This window comes from Sinohyriopsis cumingii, chromosome 2, assembly GCF_028554795.1.
Source record: "Sinohyriopsis cumingii isolate HCF-2022 chromosome 2, ASM2855479v2, whole genome shotgun sequence".
Taxonomy (NCBI): domain Eukaryota; kingdom Metazoa; phylum Mollusca; class Bivalvia; order Unionida; family Unionidae; genus Sinohyriopsis; species Sinohyriopsis cumingii.
In genome coordinates, this window is record NC_142962.1 from 8,117,390 (window position 1) to 8,140,391 (window position 23,002).

Below are 23,002 nucleotides of genomic sequence, written 5' to 3' on the forward strand. Positions count from 1 at the left end.
AAACATTATAACTTTACGTTGTAGAAAAGCGTCGTTATTGGTTGCCAGTTGTGTGTGATATTTCTGAAAATTTGACTTTCGTTGCACTGTTATTGGAAATAAAAACACGCTACACTTCACCGTTAGTTAGGCTGTAAGACCAATCACCCCCAGAACAAAAATATCGGGTGATGTGTCTTACGTTTTAGGACTACAACAAAACCACCCCCACCCACCCCAAAAAAACCAACATACACACACAAAACAATTTTTTTACATAAAATAAAAAGAAATAAACAAACAAACAACGGCCCACACATCTCATCCGCGGCCCTGGCGAGAGTGTGCCTTTTAATGCCCTTACCTAAATTGGAATGGACGCTGAAGAGTACCACTTAGCAATAAGTTCACTTAGCTGGCTCACTTCTATTTACTGCCACGAGCACTACAATACTACACATACGATGAGTCAGTAACTACAATATGCGGGATATTACACATACAAAAACTAGAAATGTGCAATACAGAGAACGTTTTCTTAACCCGATGTAACATTATAGCATGCACCATTTACTGAAACTATATAACCCAATATAATAATACGGCATGATTAATGACTACACCGACGGGCATATTTATTTGAAACCTAATTATAAGTTAGCTGCTTTTATGCGCTGTCAGTGAACTTTCACCTTGGACCACAAAGAAATTAAGCAGACGATCTTTTGCGAGGGAGTATATTGCTATGTTTTCATATACATACGGAGAGATTTAATTACAACAATCCGGATGGAAATGGATTAGTAAGCAAGCTTCCTGTTTAGTGTCAGCGAAATGTATACCTTTAATATACACGTTGCAGACGACATACTTTTTCTGTGTACTACATATTGTCGTGGACAAGACGTGTGGTCATTTAGATAAACAGTGTATTTGGTATTTAAGGACCAATCGTATTCTTACCTGGTTCACCTTTCAAAGTAGATCCGTGTAATTCGCCATCGATATCAATATGATTCGTTTCGTCGATGACAATTTACAAAGGCAGCGATCTGACTGTTTACGGCACTCAGAATGATTTACGAATCTGTGTCACAGTAAATCGATAATACAAGTGGACAGCTTCAATCACAACACAATGTAAGAAACATAAATGCGTACATGACTGAAGTTTACAGAGTACGGCAGAAACATGTATCGCAATGAGGAGGTGTCTGGTTTCATAATGTGCTCTTCAACAACAAATTGTGTACTTCAACTCTGATTCTTCTACGATTCTGGATAACATTTTGTACATCGACAGCGTTTGATCCAGGTTTTCGATTGTTTAAACATTAAGATGCGTGGCGTAGAAAAAAAAGTAACAATTTCGTACTCTTAGAATTGATATACATACACAACAACACTCGTATTTCACGTGTGCATTGACCTAGATCATATGTGCTAACATATATTTTCTTAATGAAATTCTGTGACACAGCAATTTCTAGAATTAGATGTCAATAGTCCACATTAATGTGTCGATGGGTATGAAAAATTATTCAAAGGACAGTTTCCTGCAACATTGACTTAACTATTGTCTTGAACAGATTTTACTACTTATACCGGTTGGAAAATCAAGGAAATCCATGTAAAGTCCAGTGTTTTCGTTAACACAAACAAGACCAGACCAGGTGGAAATCGGCGGATTTTTAGATACATTTCTACAACATCCATTCAGTGGATATACTCGTATTGTGTAATAGGTTTACCTTTACTTGGGTACGATTGTTATTAATATCTATTTTTAAAGTGTATTCTACTGGAGCATGTATTCTTTATTTGCATGATCAGGTTACACCCTTGCGGCGTAACGACGTGCCCATGTCTGAATGAATGAACGTTTAGCGCTCGAATTAACTTCCAGTTTTCGTTTTCCTTGATCCAGCTCAGCATGAATTTCAACGTGTCTTTCAAGCCTCAATATACTGATTCAGTCCTGAGGACTAAGTTAGGTCTACAGTTGTATGCTTGATTCTTGAAACTTGATTTTATATTGTCCATATCTCGACAGGGGATCTTTACAGATATACCCACATAGATACATGTACGTCTTTTTGAGCTGCTACGCAATTTTGAGGAAAATACATTACGAAACAACGTCGTGGAAAACGTGGACCTTTCGAGAGGTTCACAAGAGGTGCAAACATTGAACAGGTGTGCAGTAGTATTTTAACAGCAATGTCGTCTGATACACGTGACCCGCGATTTAAGAACGGTGTCAACAATTTATCGCCACAAATAGAGGAGAATGTTATACCCTCTGACAAGGACGCACCTTCCCGCAACCAGGAAAATCTCGATAAAACAAAATCACAAAATTTATATTCTGTAAATTATATGGAGAGTACTGCTACATCAGGTGACTCTAAATGTGGGAATGTCGTTACCATGGAACCTACAGGTAACCATAAATCTATTGCTAGTAGCACTTCAGAAGAATCTGGCGAGGAGAGTATCATGGAGAGAATCCGTACAGTTAACAACTATGAAGTCCCGGCTACGGAAAGTATAATTACAGTTAACAACTATGAAGTCCCGAACTCAAAGGACGAAATGAACCGATTATCGTCCAAGAACGATTGCTGTGAAAGAGGGAAAGAAGTTTCCCAGACTCACGCCATCGTTTCTTTTGGGTTATATAGTCCGGAAAATGCGGACCTTTCAGCAGACAAAAGTTGTGGAATGGGGAAACAAAGTGATTTGCAGTGGCAGATATCCATAGATGGAAGTGATAGTGAAATGTCCGTCATGAACCCAGTGGGGGATACTGTAATCAGGAACGGGGATGAACTGTACATGGGAGAAATGCCACCCTGTGATTGTGACGAGTGTCTACTCGGCGAGTCTTCTTGCAATGATCCTGGACGTTCGTCCTCTAGAATATTGACAAAACGGGTGAGTGACTAAACGGTATAAATATAATTTCAAACAATTACACCTCAGAGTAACTGGGGCAATTTGCTACTCGTGTGTAATATAAAAAACTCTACACAATAGAGAAACGATATCGTGCATGTATATCCAAGTTTCATCCACTTTAAAATACTACAAATGCCCCCCCCCCGCCCCCATTCTACCATTGACCTTTATGTGTTGCTTTTCGTAATAGAAAAGATCAAACGAAAGCAAACTTTAAAAGTATAAAGAGATCACGAGTGAAACTGAATGACAGTTATTACTGTATCATACAAAATCAATCCATCCTCCACCACCACCACCCAAAAAAATCAAAATTTGAATGTGTGTACTACAGTCTTACTATACATCCCCGTTTGTTTGTACCCCCCTACTGATTTCAATATGTGAAACATTTAATGTGATAAAAAGTGCAATGAACTTAGTCAATTCATTCATTGATTTACAATTTCTAAGTGACTTTGAGTAGAGTGTGCCTAACGTCCTGATCGTCTGCGCGTTTCACGCTTAACGGAAGTTTTCAGTATAATAGACGGCCATGCCCGAGATCCATTTCCAGTTCCTAGACAAGTCCATTTCCAGCAACAGGGTGTGCGCGCGATTACAGATGTACATTCATATGTCGTCTGCTTCCGATATGGACAGTGTCGAATCAAGCAAAGGAAAAGAATGACAGCAACAAATTTGCCTTTCACGTGGATTTAACAAGCGGTTTAATTTCTATGTTCTTGTGTGCAAAGGGATATAATTTCAAACTCTCCACGTAATGGTAATTTACGTAATCATCGGGCAGTTACCGAATAGGATGAACTACGTCGTTATGTTGTCTGATGGAAATAAACTAGCCGATAGTGTACGCAATATGGCGCTGTGTTTGTATGGAAAGTCCGTTAAGCATGAAAGGTGCAGGGGATGCCAGTATTAGTGCCATTCTGGTCACAGTCAGTTTAGAAATTATAAATCAATGATTCAATTAACTTAGTTCTGTGCACTTTTTATCACATTAAACGTTTTCGTTGTTGAAATGGGGGGTGGGGTGGTACAAACAAACGGGGATGTATAGTCAAGACTACAAGAATGCCAGTGCATAATCTATAGTCTGACTATATACATCCCCGTTTGTCTGAACTCCCACACCGATTTCAATAGCGAACACGTTTAATGTGATAAAAAGTGCACAGAACTAAATCAATTGAATCATTGATTTATAATTTCTAACCTGACTGTGACCAGAATGGCACTAATACTGGCATCCCCTGCAGCTTCCATGCTTAACGGACTTTCCATACTAACACGACTATGGGCTAGTTTATTTCCATCAGACAACATAATGACGTAGTTCGTCCTATTAAGTAACTGCCGGATAATTCCGTAAATTACCAGTACGTTGAGAGTCTGGAATTATATCGCTTTCCACACATGAACCTAGAAATTAAACCGTTGTTAAATCTACGTGAGAGGCAAATTTGTTGTCATGCTTTTCCTTTGCTTGATTCGGCACTGTCCATATCGGAAGCAGACGACATGAATGTACATCTGTAATCGCGTACACCCCCCGTTGCTGGAAATGGACTTGTCCAGGAACTGGAAATGGATCTCGGAAATGTCCGTCTATTATATTGAAAACTTCCGTTAAGCATGAAACGCGCAGACGATCACGGTGTTAGGGACACTATACTAACAGTCAGGTTAGAAATTGTAAATCAGTGAATGAATTGGCCAAGTTCCTTGCACTTTTTATCACATTAAATGTTTCCATTATTGAAATCAGTAGGGGGGTACAAACAAACGGGGATGTATAGTCAGACTATAGCGTTCGCATATCCACCCGTTTGTTTGTACCCCCAGGGCTCTACCGATTTTAAAAGACAAAAACATCAAGGATATAAAAATGCGCAAAACTTAGTCATTTCATTCAACGATTTACTGTATACTTTTTAACCTGATTGTCGTCAAAGGGTCTCTAACACTGTCGATTTTTGGCGTTTTATAGCAATTATTGTATGCATGTGTTAAAAGAAAAAGATGTAACTCCAAAATTTACCGAAATATTTAGATTTTTAAAGACGGCGAACTGCATCACATATGTTGCTTGAAAACAGACTGGCTCATGCAAATATGGCGACCGTATTGCTAAAGAAACTCCCGTTTGATTCGAAACGCCAACAAGTTGAAATTGTTTGGAACCCCTGGCTATAATCAGGTTAGAACTTGTATATCAGTGAATTAAATAACCAAGTTTTGTGTATCTTCTATGTCCTTGAAGCTTTCTATTTTTAAAATAGAGGTATAAACAAATGGGATGGTGTGGAAGTACTTTAGCATAGGTCCCATATCCAGTTTAGCAGGAAAAAGGATAATTACACAATTTAATTTTCTATTGGTGTTAACATGAGTGATAAAGGTGAATGCATACATCAAGGCGCATCCAACCTTGTATGGGGAACTAAGCTACATGTCAATGCACTAAAAGTTATTATATTCAACGGAGCACGAAACGAACCTGTATCTCACTTCCATCTTCCTATACCTCCTGCCTTAGGTGTTTCAAATGTGAACACACTCGTCAAATGTTTTGACTGCATATAAAAACGTGTCAGTGTTCACTTCATTTTCAAAAGTAGATCATGATAACCTGAATATGTCTACAGTTAGTAGTCTCCTCCAAGAGAAACCTAATAGTTAGCAATAACTCGATACGACTGGTCTAAGTAATGTAAGCGTTGCTGGTACACCAGTTATTTAATATTGTAAACCTTTCAGATAAGATGAGAAAGACAGCCTATAAACGAATTACTCTTTAACTTCAATAAATAAAAACAACTCCAGAATAAACTTATGTAACAAACCAGATCTTATAAAAAGGACACTGGGGGCCCCGAGTGGCCGAGAGGTTTAAAGCGCTCTCCGTTACGGATCACTGCCATCTCGCCTCTGTCTGTGTAGGTTCGAGTCTTGGATTCAGCCAATGTGGGTATGTGAGAAAGCTTGCCAGTAGCTTCTCGTGGGTCGGTGCTTCTTTCTGGGTTTTTCCCGGGTTCTTCCTCCACCATTAATACTGGCCGCCATGTATAGCCTATCGTGTGCTGAAAAATGGCGTTAAACCCTACAACAACAACAACAATAACAAGGATACTGGAATATGGCGTCTTCTGATATATCGATAAGGCCAAATTAAAAAGTACGCGATTATGGTTACCCGACCATATTTTTTCCTGCCGGACAAACATTTCATAAAAGCAAAATATAAAAAATTATTGGAGGAACAATTATCAAAGAGATGTATCTATGATCAAAAGTTAATTCAGGATGCGACTACGCTTATTCTTTACTTGATGCGTCCGGACCAGCAAAACAAAATCTGAACCGACCCATTTACCCGTTTTGTTTTCAATGTAACCATAACCAGACATATTTTACATAGCCCCGTATAAGCATTGTGTTGATTCACATTGTTACTCCCATATATTTTTTGTCAATTTGGTATGTTAAAATTCAGTTAAGTAAATAAATACATGTACACGTCAAAAGTGTGTTTAATTGGGTAAAATTACAAAAAGTACTTACATGCACAATTTTTAGTTTTATTTCATGCATGATATGAACATCTCTGCGTCAGTTTCAACAAAGTAGCTGCTAACGGCAAACATAAAATGTGTAAAAACATAAACTTGAATTTGAACTGTAATTTCAAGCATAATTGTCTGTATTTTCAGTTGCCCATAAACAAAGGGCCCTAAATTAACATTGTCGTTGCTGATTAGCAGGTCTGGACTTGGATTCACCATATGGCTTACCCTTCCCCTCCTCTTGTTTTATCTCAACCAGTAAATGATGACTGGACTAGCATGATAATGACAGAATCCGGATCCAACATGCCAATCATCCGGATCCAACATGTCAATCATCCGGATCCAACATGCCAATCATCATCAATGTGTTTAACGTTTCTTATACAACAGAAGCTCTGAATTTATTCTCAAGTCCATTTTGGGTACTAAATCTTCTCTCGCATTCTACGACCGTTCCGATGGCCTAGTGGTTAGAGCGTCCGCCTCGGAAGCGGGAGATAGGGAATTCGAACCCCATCCGATTCATACCAAAGACTTATAAAAATGGTACTAACAGCTGCCTCGCTTGGCGTTCAGCATTAAAAGGTTAATGCTAGGACTTGTCGTCCTGGTGTCAGGATAATGTGACTGGGTGGTGACAGTGTTAGACATCACTAAAACCTGTCACACTGCAGACATCGTAGCGATATGACTGAGGAATTGCTAAAGCTACGTTAAAAATCCAAATCACACACACACACACACACACACACACACACACACACTCGCATTCTACACTTATCGATTGGATGCAAAAATCCTCTCTGTATCACAGTAGCATTTTACTCATGTCCCTAAAAGCCTCAAGTGTGCCACTGCATCATTACACTCGGCTTCAGATGTAGCATGTTACTCATGTCCCTAATAGCCCCAAGTGTGCCAGTGCATCATTACACTCTGCTTCAGATGTAGCATGTTAGAGATGTCCCTAAAAGCCTCAAGTGTGCCACTGCATCATTACACTCGGCTTCAGATGTAGCATATTACTCATGTCCCTAATAGCCCCAAGTGTGCCAGTGCATCATTACACTCTGCTTCAGATGTAGCATGTTAGAGATGTCCCTAAAAGCCTCAAGTGTGCCACTGCATCATTACACTCTGCTTCAGATGTAGCATCAACAGTTAATGACGTAAGTAATATCCTGAGATCATCATAAATGGCACTGTCCTCTCTCTTAAACCTGATTTTTTTATATTTTATTTTGATCCTTTTGACATAATCTTTGCTGATACTTTCAAATTCAGTATCCATTACCCTGGAATATGTCAACTTTTCTTCATTATTGTAAGATTGATCTGATTGTACATGCATTTGAGACTTCATATGCGATAAACATTTACCATCAATAATCTCATAACTCAATATTGTGGCTTGAGTCCCTTCAATGAATGGCCCTGCTACACTAATAGCTAGTTCATCAACTAGAAATGCAATGATCAAAGCTATTTTGTAGAATGAAAATACTTCTTCTCAGCTGCACATTTTGAAAGTGTTGCCAGAATTAGAGGTAAATGACGCAAAATACAGTGGCATTCCGTAAACCTAGCCATCTTGTTGAATGGGGCTCCTCAATGAACAATTCTGGCTCATGTAGCAACTGTTGAATGTTTTTAATGCAAGTGTTCTCAATCTAGCTGCACTCATAAAGTGATAAAACGCATCTAACAATTCTTTAAATTTTATCACGAAATCCTTAAACCTAGCCACTTTGTTGAATGGGGTTCCCTGATGGACGATTCTGGTTCATGTAGCAACTCAGTAATGTTTTTTTGGTTTTTTTAATGCAAGTGTTCTCAAACTAGCTGCACGCATGAAGTGATACAATGCATCGAGCATTTCTTTACATTTTATCATGAAATCATTTTTCTTGATTGAATCTGAACATGCAAGATTGGGACTATGGGAGATACAATGTGTTTGGATGCAGAATGGTTCTGTATTTGATTTCCAACGCCTGTATATTTTCCCATCATTACAGATGAACAATCAGTAGCCAGATTAGTGCATTTTCCCATATCAATGGCCATTTTCCCATATCGGTGGCCATTTTCCCATATCAATGCCCATTTTCCCAAATTCATGTACAACATAATTAAGAATATTATGTGAGCAACTGTCATCAACTCTAATATGGCACAACTTTCTGGTGATTGGTTTCACAGGTTGTTGTTTTCGCAAACTCGTAATAAAATCTGTAGCGTTTCAGTTAAAATGTCGAATCAGCATAAATGTGTCATTTAAGCCGATGACATTACGAAAGATCGCAGTGGCGATGAGAAAACAAACCGGGGTTCATTTGAAACATTCCACCAACAAGTTATTCCGGACCACCATACTGGTATTAACACCGACGCAAGTGACACAGTTCGAAGCAGCCAGACGTTGACATAGCGGGATATACTTCGAGGTGTCAGTGGCTGGGGTTGCCACGATGAAACACGACGGTGGAATATTTACATTTCTCGTGGCGACTCCAGCGCTGTTGGCTACTGTGACTCAAGTGGTTGCCAAAAGTGGCTGCGTTTGGGGCCGCCGGAATCGCATCTTGAAATATAAGAAAAGGTCTTCAACTATTAGCGTCTCGTCCCTCCATTGAATAGTTTTAATTAAAATTGCAACGGCAGAATCAATCATAAATTTTCAAGGGGTCTTCATGAAGGAAGAACTCGGAGCCTAGGGGTCTAGTGGAAGCTTTGCTACTCCAATCATGATCCCGCGCACATTGAAAACCGGAATTGTTAATTTGGATTCATCAATATGACCTGAAGCTCATTGGGTAGCATTAGCATTAGCATCTCATCATTGCTTGTATTCTGGCTCGTTGGGCTTGCATCTCCATCTATTTCCAATAAAGATATTTTCTATGATTGCATGGCAATTATAACAGTGAAGTGAGCGTGCCAATTATACCCGAACATAGCCATCCTGTTGAAGAATTATACTCCACGGTGATGTTATTAATAGAAGAACTGTGAGGGGACCCCAATGCTAGCGACGCGAAAATATAATCAAAGCTGAACAATAGCTTGGAGATGAAATCGCCAAGGAAACCGTTATGCACGCCAAATACAAATGCATGTGTATTATTGTGGATGTATGTTGTGGAATCGCTGAGTGGTCTTGGAGTTGTTGGGATTGAACTACGGCAACTATCATATTCAAGTCAGACGGATGTGCTGTCGGAACTATTGATGGCAACTGGTGCTGTGAGTAGCGCTGAATAAATAATTTCGTTACAGCTGCACAATCAAATATGTGTCTATCCGGAGATTCTCGTGGCTGCACAAAAGCAATCACAACAGTTGTAAAGCTGTAGTTGGTGCCCATCGAGGATTAAACTAATACCGAATTCAAACCGGTACTGGCTGAAATGGAAAAATTGTGACGACTTCGTACATAGATGCGGTATCCGGGCACAATAGACGGAACAGAAACAGACAATCGATTTACGTGCAATGCAAATCGAATAAACCTGTCGTTGGAACCTTCGAATCTCGCGGATGCCCCCGACAACCTTTCATCGTTCAAACATTTGGATCGGGAAGCGAAGCGTCTCGGGGAAAGAGGTGTAGAGTCACGAAGTAGTGTCTCGCGCCTGATCAACAAACCGCAGTGCTCTGCTAGGATTCCTGCACATTTCCTTCAGATTCACCCACGTTATTTTTGAGGAGATGGCCATGGGGTATAGAAAGGGGCGAATCCTTTCGGTAAAACGAAACCTCTAACTCTTTTGGGAGTCTCTGATCTTTGTTTCAGAACACACGGGATTCATTCTAGATTCATGAGCGCTTGCAAAATAGGTAATGTCACGAAATACAGAAATGGTGAACCCTTATCGGTGAAACCAATGCCAAACCCCCACTCTACTTCAACTACTACTTATTTGAAACCTTTAACTAAAATATTGCGGATTCATATATTTTTGTGGGTATAATAATTCGTTTTGGGATATTTAGATCTCAGATTGACTTTTGAAGGTGTCTATTTTCTCTAAAGACAGAACAGCTTTCGCTACGTCTTGCAGTTCTTTTGTTTGAAACGACCACGAAATTGAAGAAAATTGCTATAACATAAATACGAGTGAATTTAAAAGGGGGGAGGTCCTCTGCACTGTATCGAAAAGTGTATTTTTAATAAATTACAGGCACACTATTCGGTTTGTATCTTTTAACATTTTATACATGGAGACTCGTTTTATTATTAATAATTGAATTGGGTAGACAACTATATAGACAGTTGGATAGACAACTATGTAGACAGTTGGATAGACAACTGTGTAGACAATTGGATCGACAGCTTTCTAGAGAAAATGAGAAAACATATTTACATTTAAATACATTTCCTAATCTAAATTATTGTATCGATTTCTTTTTCTGATTAGCACATAAATAGGTGTGTGAATTTAAATTTAATATAATACATTATTTGGTATCTATTCGGAGCAATGAGCTGTACCTCTGTATTCAAAATACTATGGAATCCCCCACCCCCCACCCCGATGACTGGGTGATATCTAATGAGCTACTACAAAAACCGGAATAATTACAATTGTAATAGTGACTGTCTTTCTCTAATGAAGTATTGCCACCCGTGTTCGAGTTGAAATGTTATGGAAAAAATGTTATGGTTTTGAAGACGCTTATTATAGCCATGGTGTTAGGGAAAGACTAATATTCTTTAACACACACACACACACCATAAAGCAATTATTTGGTTAAATTAGGATTCTTCAACTTCGTTAAGTTAAACTTAAATATAAAAAATACGCTATACCTTAACTTGTTTTGCGAACTTGGCGGCAGTTATCCGAATGTTAGGGCTGATATGGGCAGATGCAATCGTACTCCATACTATCAAAGAATATGTCTCTCTTGTCAACGTGATTTTAAAACGGAATACTATTTTGTATCACAACGTTCAGGTTTTGAACTGCTTCATACACTGTATTTACCAGAATATTTTCCTGTGCACTATTCAAAGAAGAATTTGCTTGTGCGTGCGAAGTGGAAATTAAACGTGCTTTGATCTAAATATGTAGCTTTTTTTCTTATACAACCTTAAACATAGAAAGGAACTGTAATAAACTTGCAGTGTACACTCTTATGAATAATATAGCTCATTGTTATATATATATATATATATATATATATATATATATATATATATATATATATATATATATACACACACATCATTCGCATGTTTCTTATTTGCTAGTGTTACAGGTCTTATTTAAACTGGGACAGTTTCCTACATTGCATCAGAAAATACACTTTGGAATGTTTATAATTTCTAATAGTTAACAAATACTGTATTTTGCTGAGTGCCTAGTGGCAGTTTATGGACCCTTCAGTCACCCCAAACAACGTATACTGGTTGAAGTGAAGTTCCGGTCCATATACTTATTTTGGAGTTTGACTAGTACCTTGGGGCCCTTCAGCATCTTGCAATATTTATGATAGTTTACCGAACAAGTATAGTTCCTTTTGTTGGGTGAAACATATTAACAAAGTATCGATCCCACGCAGAAAACGGACTGGCCGATCCATATTACAAGTATCGATCCCACGCAGAAAACGGACTGGCCGATCCATATTACAAGTATCGATCCCACGCAGAAAACGGACTGGCCGATCCATATTACATTTTATGGACCGAATCCATATTACATTTTATGACCGATTGAGTTACAGGTGATAAAGAAGATATAATATTAAAGCTTAATCTCTAAGCCAGATTCATGTATTTCGAACTCGTTAATAAATTCAGTGTATCGCTTCTGGTGTTTTTTTACAGACTTGAACACTTAATTAAAGACTTTATTTTAAAATGTTTCGGATATTATATCTGACACGCACACAAAAAACAACTTACGGTCAGGTTTTGCTTATTAGGCGTTAAAAAAAGAATTGGAAAATTGCACACTCTTTAATATCAGTGTTCATTTGTAAGCTAACCGCCAGTGATTGGACCGCTCTCTAAAACGATAAACCACTATCTGACTGCGGTTAACTGTTATTTTCAATTTTGACACGTTTAGCGCACTGTTTTAGTTAATTTATAAGATTATGTATCAACATTTGTTTACACTAGATGTTGAATTGGTTAGAACTCAGCAGATTCTTATGCAATAAAATGACATATCAGTATACCAGATACACATTTATTTATCGACTTCTGACATATCATAGATGACATATCAGTATACCAGATACGACGATGACACTGTTGACTCGACAATTTTCAACCAGATTTGTGGCTTGAACTAATCGAATTTTAGTTGAGTGCAAATTAGACTCAGAACGAAATATCCTGAGTCAGACGTTTGATATAGACGTACACTTTTATCATACCCTTAGTCAGACATTTGATACAGACGTACACTTTTCCGATACCCTGAGTCAGACATTTGATACAGCCGTACACTTTTCCGATACTCTGAGTCAGACATTTGATACAGACGTACACTTTTCCGATACCCTGAGTCAGACATTTGATACAGACGTACAATTTTCCGATACCCTGAGTCAGACATTTGATACAGACGTACACTTTTCCGATACCCTGAGTCAGACATTTGATACAGACGTACCACTTTTCCGATACCCTGAGTCAGATATTTGATACAGACGTACACTTTTCTGATACTTTGAGTCAGACATTTGATACAGACGTACACTTTTCCGATACCCTGAGTCAGATATTTGATACAGACGTACACTTTTCTGATACCCTGAGTCAGACATTTGATACAGACGTACACTTTTCCGATACCCTGAGTCAGACATTTGATACAGACGTACAATTTTCCGATACCCTGAGTCAGACATTTGATACAGACGTACACTTTTCCGATACCCTGAGTCAGACCTTTGATACAGACATACACTTTTCCGATACCCTGAGTCAGGTATTTGATACAGACGTACACTTTTCTGATACTCTGAGTCAGACATTTGATACAGACGTACACTTTTCCGATACCCTGAGTCAGGTATTTGATACAGACGTACACTTTTCTGATACTCTGAGTCAGACATTTGATACAGACGTACACTTTTTTATACAGACGTACACTTTTCTGATACACTGAGTCAGACATTTGATACAGACGTACACTTTTCCGATACCCTGAGTCAGACATTTGATACAGACGTACAATTTTCCGATACCCTGAGTCAGACATTTGATACAGACGTACACTTTTCCGATACCCTGAGTCAGATATTTGATACAGACGTACACTTTTCTGATACTCTGAGTCAGACATTTGATACAGACATACACTTTTCCGATACCCTGAGTCAGATATTTGATACTCACGTACACTTTTCCGATACCCTGAGTCAGACATTTGATACAGACGTACACTTTTCCGATACCCTGAGTCAGATATTTGATACAGACGTACACTTTTCTGATACCCTGAGTCAGACATTTGATACAGACGTACACTTTTCCGATACCCTGAGTCAGATATTTGATACAGACGTACACGTTTCTGATACCCTGAGTCAGACATTTGATACAGACGTACACTTTTCCGATACCCTGAGTCAGACATTTGATACAGACGTACACTTTTCCGATACCCTGAGTCAGACCTTTGATACAGACATACACTTTTCCGATACCCTGAGTCAGGTATTTGATACAGACGTACACTTTTCCTATACCCTGAGTCAGGTACTTGATACAGACGTACACTTTTCTGATACTCTGAGTCAGACATTTGATACAGACGTACACTTTTCCGATACCCTGAGTCAGGTATTTGATACAGACGTACACTTTTCTGATACTCTGAGTCAGACATTTGATACAGACGTACACTTTTCCGATACCCTGAGTCAGATATTTGATACAGACGTACACTTTTCTGATACACTGAGTCAGACATTTGATACAGACGTACACTTTTCCGATACCCTGAGTCAGATATTTGATACAGACGTACACTTTTCTGATACACTGAGTCAGACATTTGATACAGACGTACACTTTTCCGATACCCTGAGTCAGACATTTGATACAGACGTACAATTTTCCGATACCCTGAGTCAGACATTTGATACAGACGTACACTTTTCCGATACCCTGAGTCAGATATTTGATACAGACGTACACTTTTCTGATACTCTGAGTCAGACATTTGATACAGTCATACACTTTTCCGATACCCTAAGTCAGATATTTGATACTGACGTACACTTTTCTGATACCCTGAGTCAGACATTTGATACAGACGTACACTTTTCCGATACCCTGAGTCAGATATTTGATACAGACGTACACTTTTCTGATACCCTGAGTCAGACATTTGATACAGACGTACACTTTTCCGATACCCTGAGTCAGATATTTGATACAGACGTACACGTTTCTGATACCATGAGTCAGACATTATCCTGAGTCAGACATTTGATACAGACGTACAATTTTCCGATACCCTGAGTCAGATATTTGATACATACGTACACTTTTCTGATACCCTGAGTCAGACATTTGATACAGACGTACACTTTTCTGATACCCTGAGTCAGATATTTGATACAGACGTACAATTTTCCGATACCCTGAGTCAGATATTTGATACAGACGTACACTTTTCCGATACCCTGAGTCAGACATTTGATACAGACGTACAATTTTCCGATACCCTGTGTCAGACATTTGATACAGACGTACACTTTTCCGATACCCTGAGTCAGACATTTGATACATACGTACAATTTTCCGATACCCTGAGTCAGACATTTGATACAGACGTACACTTTTCCGATACCCTGAGTCAGACATTTGATACAGACGTACACTTTTCCGATACCCTGAGTCAGACATTTGATACAGACGTACACTTTTCCGATACCCTGAGTCAGGTATTTGATACAGACGTACACTTTTCTGATACTCTGAGTCAGACATTTGATACAGACGTACACTTTTCCGATACCCTGAGTCAGATATTTGATACAGACGTACACGTTTCTGATACCCTGAGTCAGACATTATCCTGAATCAGACATTTGATACAGACGTACAATTTTCCGATACCCTGAGTCAGACATTTGATACAGACGTACACTTTTCCGATACCCTGAGTCAGACATTTGATACAGACGTACACTTTTCCGATACCCTGAGTCAGATATTTGATACAGACGTACACGTTTCTGATACCCTGAGTCAGACATTATCCTGAGTCAGACATTTGATACAGACGTACAATTTTCCGATACCCTGAGTCAGACATTTGATACAGACATACACTTTTCCGATACCCTGAGTCAGACATTTGATACAGATGTACACTTTTCCGATACCCTGAGTCAGATATTTGATACACACGTACACTTTTCTGATACCCTGAGTCAGACATTTGATACAGACGTACACTTTTCCGATACCCTGAGTCAGATATTTGATACAGACGTACACTTTGACATCCTGAGTCAGACATTTGATACAGACGTAAACTGTTCTGATACCCTGAGTCAGATATTTGATACAGACGTACACTTTTCCGATACCTTGAGTCAGATATTTGATACAGACTTTTCCGATACACGCTAGGCATGCATAATTTCAATAACTATCCTTAACCGAAAATATGCCCGTTGAAGCCGCAAACTAGACTAGTTTTAGTCGCCAGATATCCTCGATAAATATGTTTCACTTGACAAGTCGAAGAAGATAATGCATATTGCTATTTACGGGGTGTTTACTTTAAGGATGATACACCGTGCCCTTTTTTTTTAAATAACACTTTGCTGCTCTTTCAGGGGTCTCTGTTCCTTATGTGTGATGCTTTTTTGAGAATTACTTTTTGTTTGATATTTTTCATTAATTGCGAGAATAAGTTGCTATTGTCATTATTTACATAGAGGACATTCTGATCATCTAAAAGAGGCAAAGTAATGGCTGTCTGCATGACCTATCTGACATTTGCCATGTCCATTTTTGCCCTTTCACTTTGTCCTGTTTCAGACTCCCGAGGAAACATTGCTAAAATGTAGTTAACTAGAGGTCATACTCGTACGTTATTTTTCTGTTTACGGTCCGGAAATTTATCCAAGTCTGAAATAAACCATTGACATTTCAGCAGCATTGTATGTTACCAGGAATGTACAAAGAGAACAATTTCATCCTGGATCCATCTTTACAGAAAAGTTTGAATGTTAAACAAATCATTTATTCCTCCTTGATTGAGCACAGAAAGGTGTTAATAGTTATATTAAGCAAGTCTGATCCTAGTTTTAACTGACTTAAGAGCTCCCAGTTTTAACTGACTTAAGAGATCCCAGTTTTAACTGACTTAAGAGATCCCAGTTTTACCTAGGTCTGATCTCAGTTTTAACTTGGTCTGATCCCAGTTTTAACTGACTTAAGGGATCACAGTTTTAATTATGTCTGATCCCAGTTTTAACAGACTTAAAAGATCACAGTTTTAACTAGATCTGATCCCAGTTTTAACTGACTTAAGAGATCACAGTTTTAACTAAGTCTGATCCCAGTTTTATCTGACTTAAGAGATCCCAGTTTTATCTAGGTATGATCCCAGTTTTAACTGACTTAAGAGATCACAGTTTTAACTAGGCATGATCTCAGTTTTAACTTGGTCTGATACCAGTTTTAACCAAATTAACAGTTCGGATACTCTGACAGTTGCGGGCCATTGGGTTTAGAGTCTCTACAACTTGTTTTTTTTTAGGAATCTCTAATGAAAACAACTCTCAGTCCAGTATTCAATTCGTCAAGCAAACAGTTTCTTCGTCAAGTTCCAAACTAACACTTTGGTCAGTTAAATAATAAATTGGGTGATTAACCAATAAAGTCTCTAGAGATCAGGTCTAGTGATCATATTGGACTTTGCTGCTATCAATATCTTATAAAAACCGACAGGTCTAGTGATTGTATTGGACTTTGCTGCTATCAATATCTTATAAAAACCGACAGGTCTAGTGATCGTATTGGACTTTGCTGCTATCAATATGTTATAAAACCGACAGGTCTAGTGATCGTATTGGACTTTGCTGCTATCAATATGTTATAAAACCGACAGGTCTAGTGATCGTATTGGACTTTGCTGCTATCAATATCTTATAAAACGAACAGGTCTAGTGATCATATTGAACTTTTGCTATCAATATCTTATTTAACTGGCATGTCTAGATATCGTAATGAACTTGCAAGCTATCAATATCTTATAAAAACCGACAGGTCTAGTGATCGTATTGGACTTTGCTGCTATCAATATCTTATAAAACCGACAGGTCTAGTGATCGTTTTGGACTTTGCTGCTATCAATATCTTATAAAACTGACAATCCTAGTGATCATATTGGACTTTGCTATCAATATCTTATAAAACTGACAAACTGTCTAATGTGATGAATATAATTATACGATGTCTTATACAATGCATCAGATATATTGCAATATATCTTGCATAGATTATGAGATCTCGATTTTCGAAAAATACCAAGCTGGCTTGCCCTGGTACAAACAGCATACTTGTACGGCACGTTATGAGGCGTTATGTACACTATTTTTTAGATAGATGATTGTACGTCATTAGCTCTATTATATTAGACAAACATGGGAGCGGTAAGTGTGGTATTCTTAGAAACAAATCCCTAGCTGTAGTAACATACCTGTGTATTTTGTGATCAACAATTAAATCTTATTGTCATATAATTTTTATTCGTATATCGCAGTATGGGTGTATATCGTATATCGCTCTGGGTTTCGTCAAACCGGTTTGGATAGATGTTTGTAAGCCTGTCATGTTCACATTCCCAAAAAAGTAAATAAAATATTTTTAAAAATAATAACAGCGAAAATATTACGTGTCAGCTTAATCAGTAGTTTCTTTTCATTTCCAACAAAAAATAGCTCTTTAAACAATCTGAGGTTCTTTGAGAAAATTTCCGTAACAGCTTTACTATACTGTTCTCTGCAAGATATAGTCTGATATGTATTGCTGTACTGTAATGTTCCTTACACACGTACACCCCATCCCTAAAAAACCTTTAGAAATAAAATGAGGGATGAAGCATATCAAAATGATGCAAAAAAATTGAAATACACGGGTAGATTTAAGCATTCTCAACATAACGTTTTATTAACAAGCATGGGTATATATATATATATATATATATATATATATATATATATATATATATATATATATATATATATATATATATATGACAGTTAAAACTGATCTTCGATTCAGTTCAAAACAAGAGAAAAATTGTAGATTTGCGATGTCACGGCATAATGGTTGGTTTGGTTCTTTGTGTATTTTCTTTTGCTACTCTCCTGTTTTGTACACGAACATCATTTTACATGTATAGTGTTAAACCAACTAAATGTTATCAATTAAGTTCGGCCGAATATGCTTTTCAAAGATGATTTTCTCTGCATCTAGCGAATGCGGTTAAAATCTTCAATACAATGCCTTTTCCAAAATATAGTTGTTGTTAATTGGAGTTAAGACTTTATTTGAATTTTTTATCCAGGATTATTTCTATCTGGACGAATCAGTATGATATACCGAATATATTCGCTTAAAGATCCGATCCAGTTTCAAACTACATAGACCCGGGTCTGCAGGTGCACTGGGCAGATTTGGGTATATGATGTTTGTCAGAACTAATAAGTAGAACAAGCAACATAGACCCTGATCTGCCTGCGCATTGTACGCTCGGCAGATCTGGGCCTGTGCTGTTTGTAGTCGGGCCAGACTGAGAAGCGAGTACACAGAGTTCTTAAGGTTTATTTATTCTCACTTAGCTATGACCTTATCCCATATCCATACCTTTCTCAACCTGAGTAGCTGATCTTCCGGAAGCTATTAGTAGCCTCCAACAGCAATTGTGAACAATAATAAGCATGCTACAAATAAATATTGCTGCTGTTTTTATTATGGGGTTGAAATGCCTTTTTCAGCACAAACTAGGCTATACATGGCGGCCAGTATAATTGGTGGAGGAAGAACCCGGGAAAAACCCCAGGAAGAACCACTGACCCATACAAATTTAATCAGACTATTATAGCAATCTTAACAATGAAATATTATCCCGTGACTGGATGTAAAAGACATAAATTAATTTTTAAAGCATACATAACATAATCAAACATGGCTTCTTTGAAGCGATATGAAAGGAGGTATGATCGTGGGATTTTAATAACCAGAGATTATATTTGTTTTCCCTTTCTTCACACCATTTTCTTCCAAATCTGCTTCAGAAGCTGTTGTCATCGTCCATCCATAGAAATCTAATTTTCCTGGGTGAAAAAGTCACAGACTTTGATTAACATCATATTAACAGCCAGAATAACCACAATTAATATCATAATTCACAATTAATATCACAATTCACAACTAATATCTTAATTCACTATTAATAGTATAATTCACTATTAATATTATATTTCATCCCACGATAATTACCTGATAAACACTAAAGCTGAGATCTCGGATGAAATGCATGCATTCCACTCATTTAACTTCTCTACCCATTCACGTGTATGAATAAAAAGGACTTGAACCTTGTGAGGGTAACCTGTCACAATATACAATATTTAGTCTTTAATAAGGGAGTTGAACAAATCTATTTCATTATTCCTACTCCGAACTTCATGGTCAGAACTGCTTTCTGCGACGGTTAGGATGTATATGGCATGGATAAATATATGTGGTGAGTAAATCATAAAACGCAGACCACTGTGACCTTCTTTGCTTGTTAAATGTAGTACAGACATACATGAACCCAGTTTTAAAATGTGATAATTCTACAGCAAGCAGTATCTGACTTTTAAATGCAAAATGAAGACATAGTCCCTAAAGCATGAAATACACAGACCTTTCACAAAAACTATTTAGTAATCATCAAGATGCTTCCCTCAGCAAATTTAAAGATGCAAGGAAATATGGTATGCACAAACTTATGTCGTCATGAGCAAATTTAAAGGTGCAAGGAAATATAGTATGCACAAACTTTACGTCGTCATGAGCTAAACACATACAATTACACTTCTTTTCAATATTGCTGATGCTGTGATCCTGGTAATGGCCCACGACGCCGTGACATACAAGGGGTAGCCTGGGTTGAACAGCATGACCGAAAAAATCGTAGAAAATTCGTCAGTGGTATAAGTGTTGACTTAGTCATTCGAATAGATGATACCACACGAAAATTCATACACACAAACACACACATGCTGATTATATATATATATATATATATATATATATATATATATATATATATATATATATATATATATATATATAGAGAGAGAGAGAGAGAGAGAGAGAGAGAGAGAGAGAGGATTTAAACGGATCAAAATGTTTCAACAATCAAAGTTCGTGTTAACAATTTAGCCAGGATGTGTGAGAGTGGACGCGTAACGTCACTTTCGATGTATATGGGCACGAGTGTTTTATGATTTACCATTGCGGAACAGTCTCAATACACTGCCTATGGCTGAAACAGATTAAGACAGTTTATCCACCGCGGATGCATCGTATACTCGGAGTGATAGTACTACAACTACGAATAATGCTGCTGATATAGCCAGTATTCTTATTCAGCTGAATTCGGTTTAGCTTTGACTGATTTCCGGTTGCCTTCGCAAGAGCTTCTCCTTGCGACGAAAAAAACTCCTTCTTCGTCATTGCTGTCGGTTCATGATTTTCGGAAGGAATAATTTGAGAGATTTTTGCAACGGCAGAACGAAGAACAAACATTTGTTCAGCAAGAAAAGTAAGAAAAATAAGAGGAAAAAAAGAAAGTGAGAAGAAGAAAAAGAAGAAGAGAGGACAAGTTTTAATAATGAACAGAAGAAAGGGAGTGAAACAAAACGGTGAGTTTGTCGCAAGATATTTTGGCGGAGTTAAAGTATCAGAGATAAATGTATCAATCTTTATATCAACCTTCACGATCCGATATGTCTGAACCTTATATGAGTACATCGCTTCATATCACCACTAAGACTCCAGCAGCAGTATTAACTACTAGCACTAGCGAAGCAGCAGTATCAGCAGTAGTAGGACCTGGTCGTGGAAAGGGATTAAGACAGTTAAAGTTGATTATGCTAAGTACATTGGTCGGGGGAGGTGTTATTTTTAAAAAAAGTCACCAGAGTCCTTATCAGGGACTCCATTTTATAAGCATAACAAAAACAACACATATAAGTCTTGACAAAGAGACAATTATATTTTTTCTTTGGTATAGGTTTTGAATAAGAATCACGGTTATGTTTCATCAAATAAAACAAAAGTTCATTTTCTCTCTTTTTTAGTTTCTTATACTGTATATCTCTTGTTTGAATTTCTTAACTGGTATAGGTTATTCTTCTTCAGTTTCTTGTAGTTGTCTTGCTTTCTTGGATTTCTTGACGGTAGTAGATTTTACATCCGTTTCTTTCTCCTATACACGCTCCTCCTCTTCCCCCTCCTTGTACTCTTTTTCATAGGATACTCTGAAGATCAATGTTTTCTTTTCTGACAATCATAATATGTATATTTACCTTTGTCTTTCATTTTTTTTCTTTCCTTTTACTTGACGATGTCAACATTCCGGAACCCAGTGTCATTTTTCCTTGCAGACATATGAAGTATGTTGACTTTTATTTAGAGCGGGGTAGTCCGTAATCTTATTTGAAGTGGTGTGCCTTCGAATGACACTGTAAATCTATGACGAGAAGGGCGATTTGTTTTAATGCTTAAATCTTCTTCGCAGTATGAACGTCGAATGAATATATTTTCTTAGGGTGAGAAACTCCATCACACTTACTAGAAACTAAATTAGATCAATGTTTTAATCAAGATGAAACGATCACACTTTGAACTAAGAAGAAGCCAACAGAAGACGACAACTTTCGATGTCTCCTCAAGCGCTGAGTGAAGTGTTAGTACAAGTGCATCCCAGTGATTTCAAAGATACTATTAGTGAGTTTGAATCAATACCATCAACCTCAACCACATGACCTAGAGAACCAAGATCAGCTAAGAATGAACTTCGTTCAGAATCTCCTGACGATTCTTTTCACTACGGAGAGCGACTTCCAGAAAGTGTAGAACCACGGCTTGCACGTACATGGTGACATTTAAAGAGCTCGAATCTGAAGTGCCAACAGAGAATATAGCGGGTTTCATGACAGATTTATGGGTTTCACTGTTAGAGACATTGATACAACAGTACAAAGCTAAGGAGGACGATCGTTAGTGACTCTCCATCCATCACGACAGTATGAACTCTCCTGTTTGGACCGAGTTTAGTACACTGGCAGAATTAACACCTTACAAAATTATGGACAGAATTCTTCACGCCCAGCAATCCAATGACGAGTTTGATATCACCGATGGAAAAGCTGCTCTTCACATGGCCCACGTTTCACCTCCTAGAGGTGGCAGACGCATAAAAGTTTGTGATGGATGAAAT

At 37.8% G+C, this 23,002-nt stretch overlaps 1 protein-coding gene across 2 annotated transcripts in view; it reads left to right on the forward strand.

Annotated features, from left to right (window-relative positions):
* Positions 1-607: 607 nt before the first annotated feature.
* The window catches only part of LOC149804310 (inositol-trisphosphate 3-kinase B-like), a 113,056-nt gene continuing 90,661 nt past the window's right edge, over positions 608-23,002 (forward strand). Inside the window, exon 1 of one of the 2 annotated variants that reach the window (XM_089938718.1) lies at positions 608-2,916. In XM_089938718.1, coding sequence (XP_089794844.1) covers positions 2,200-2,916 — 717 coding nt within the window. In that variant the 5' untranslated portion in view covers positions 608-2,199. The remainder of the gene's footprint in view (positions 2,917-23,002) is intronic. The other variant, XM_089938711.1, reaches the window with a different exon arrangement.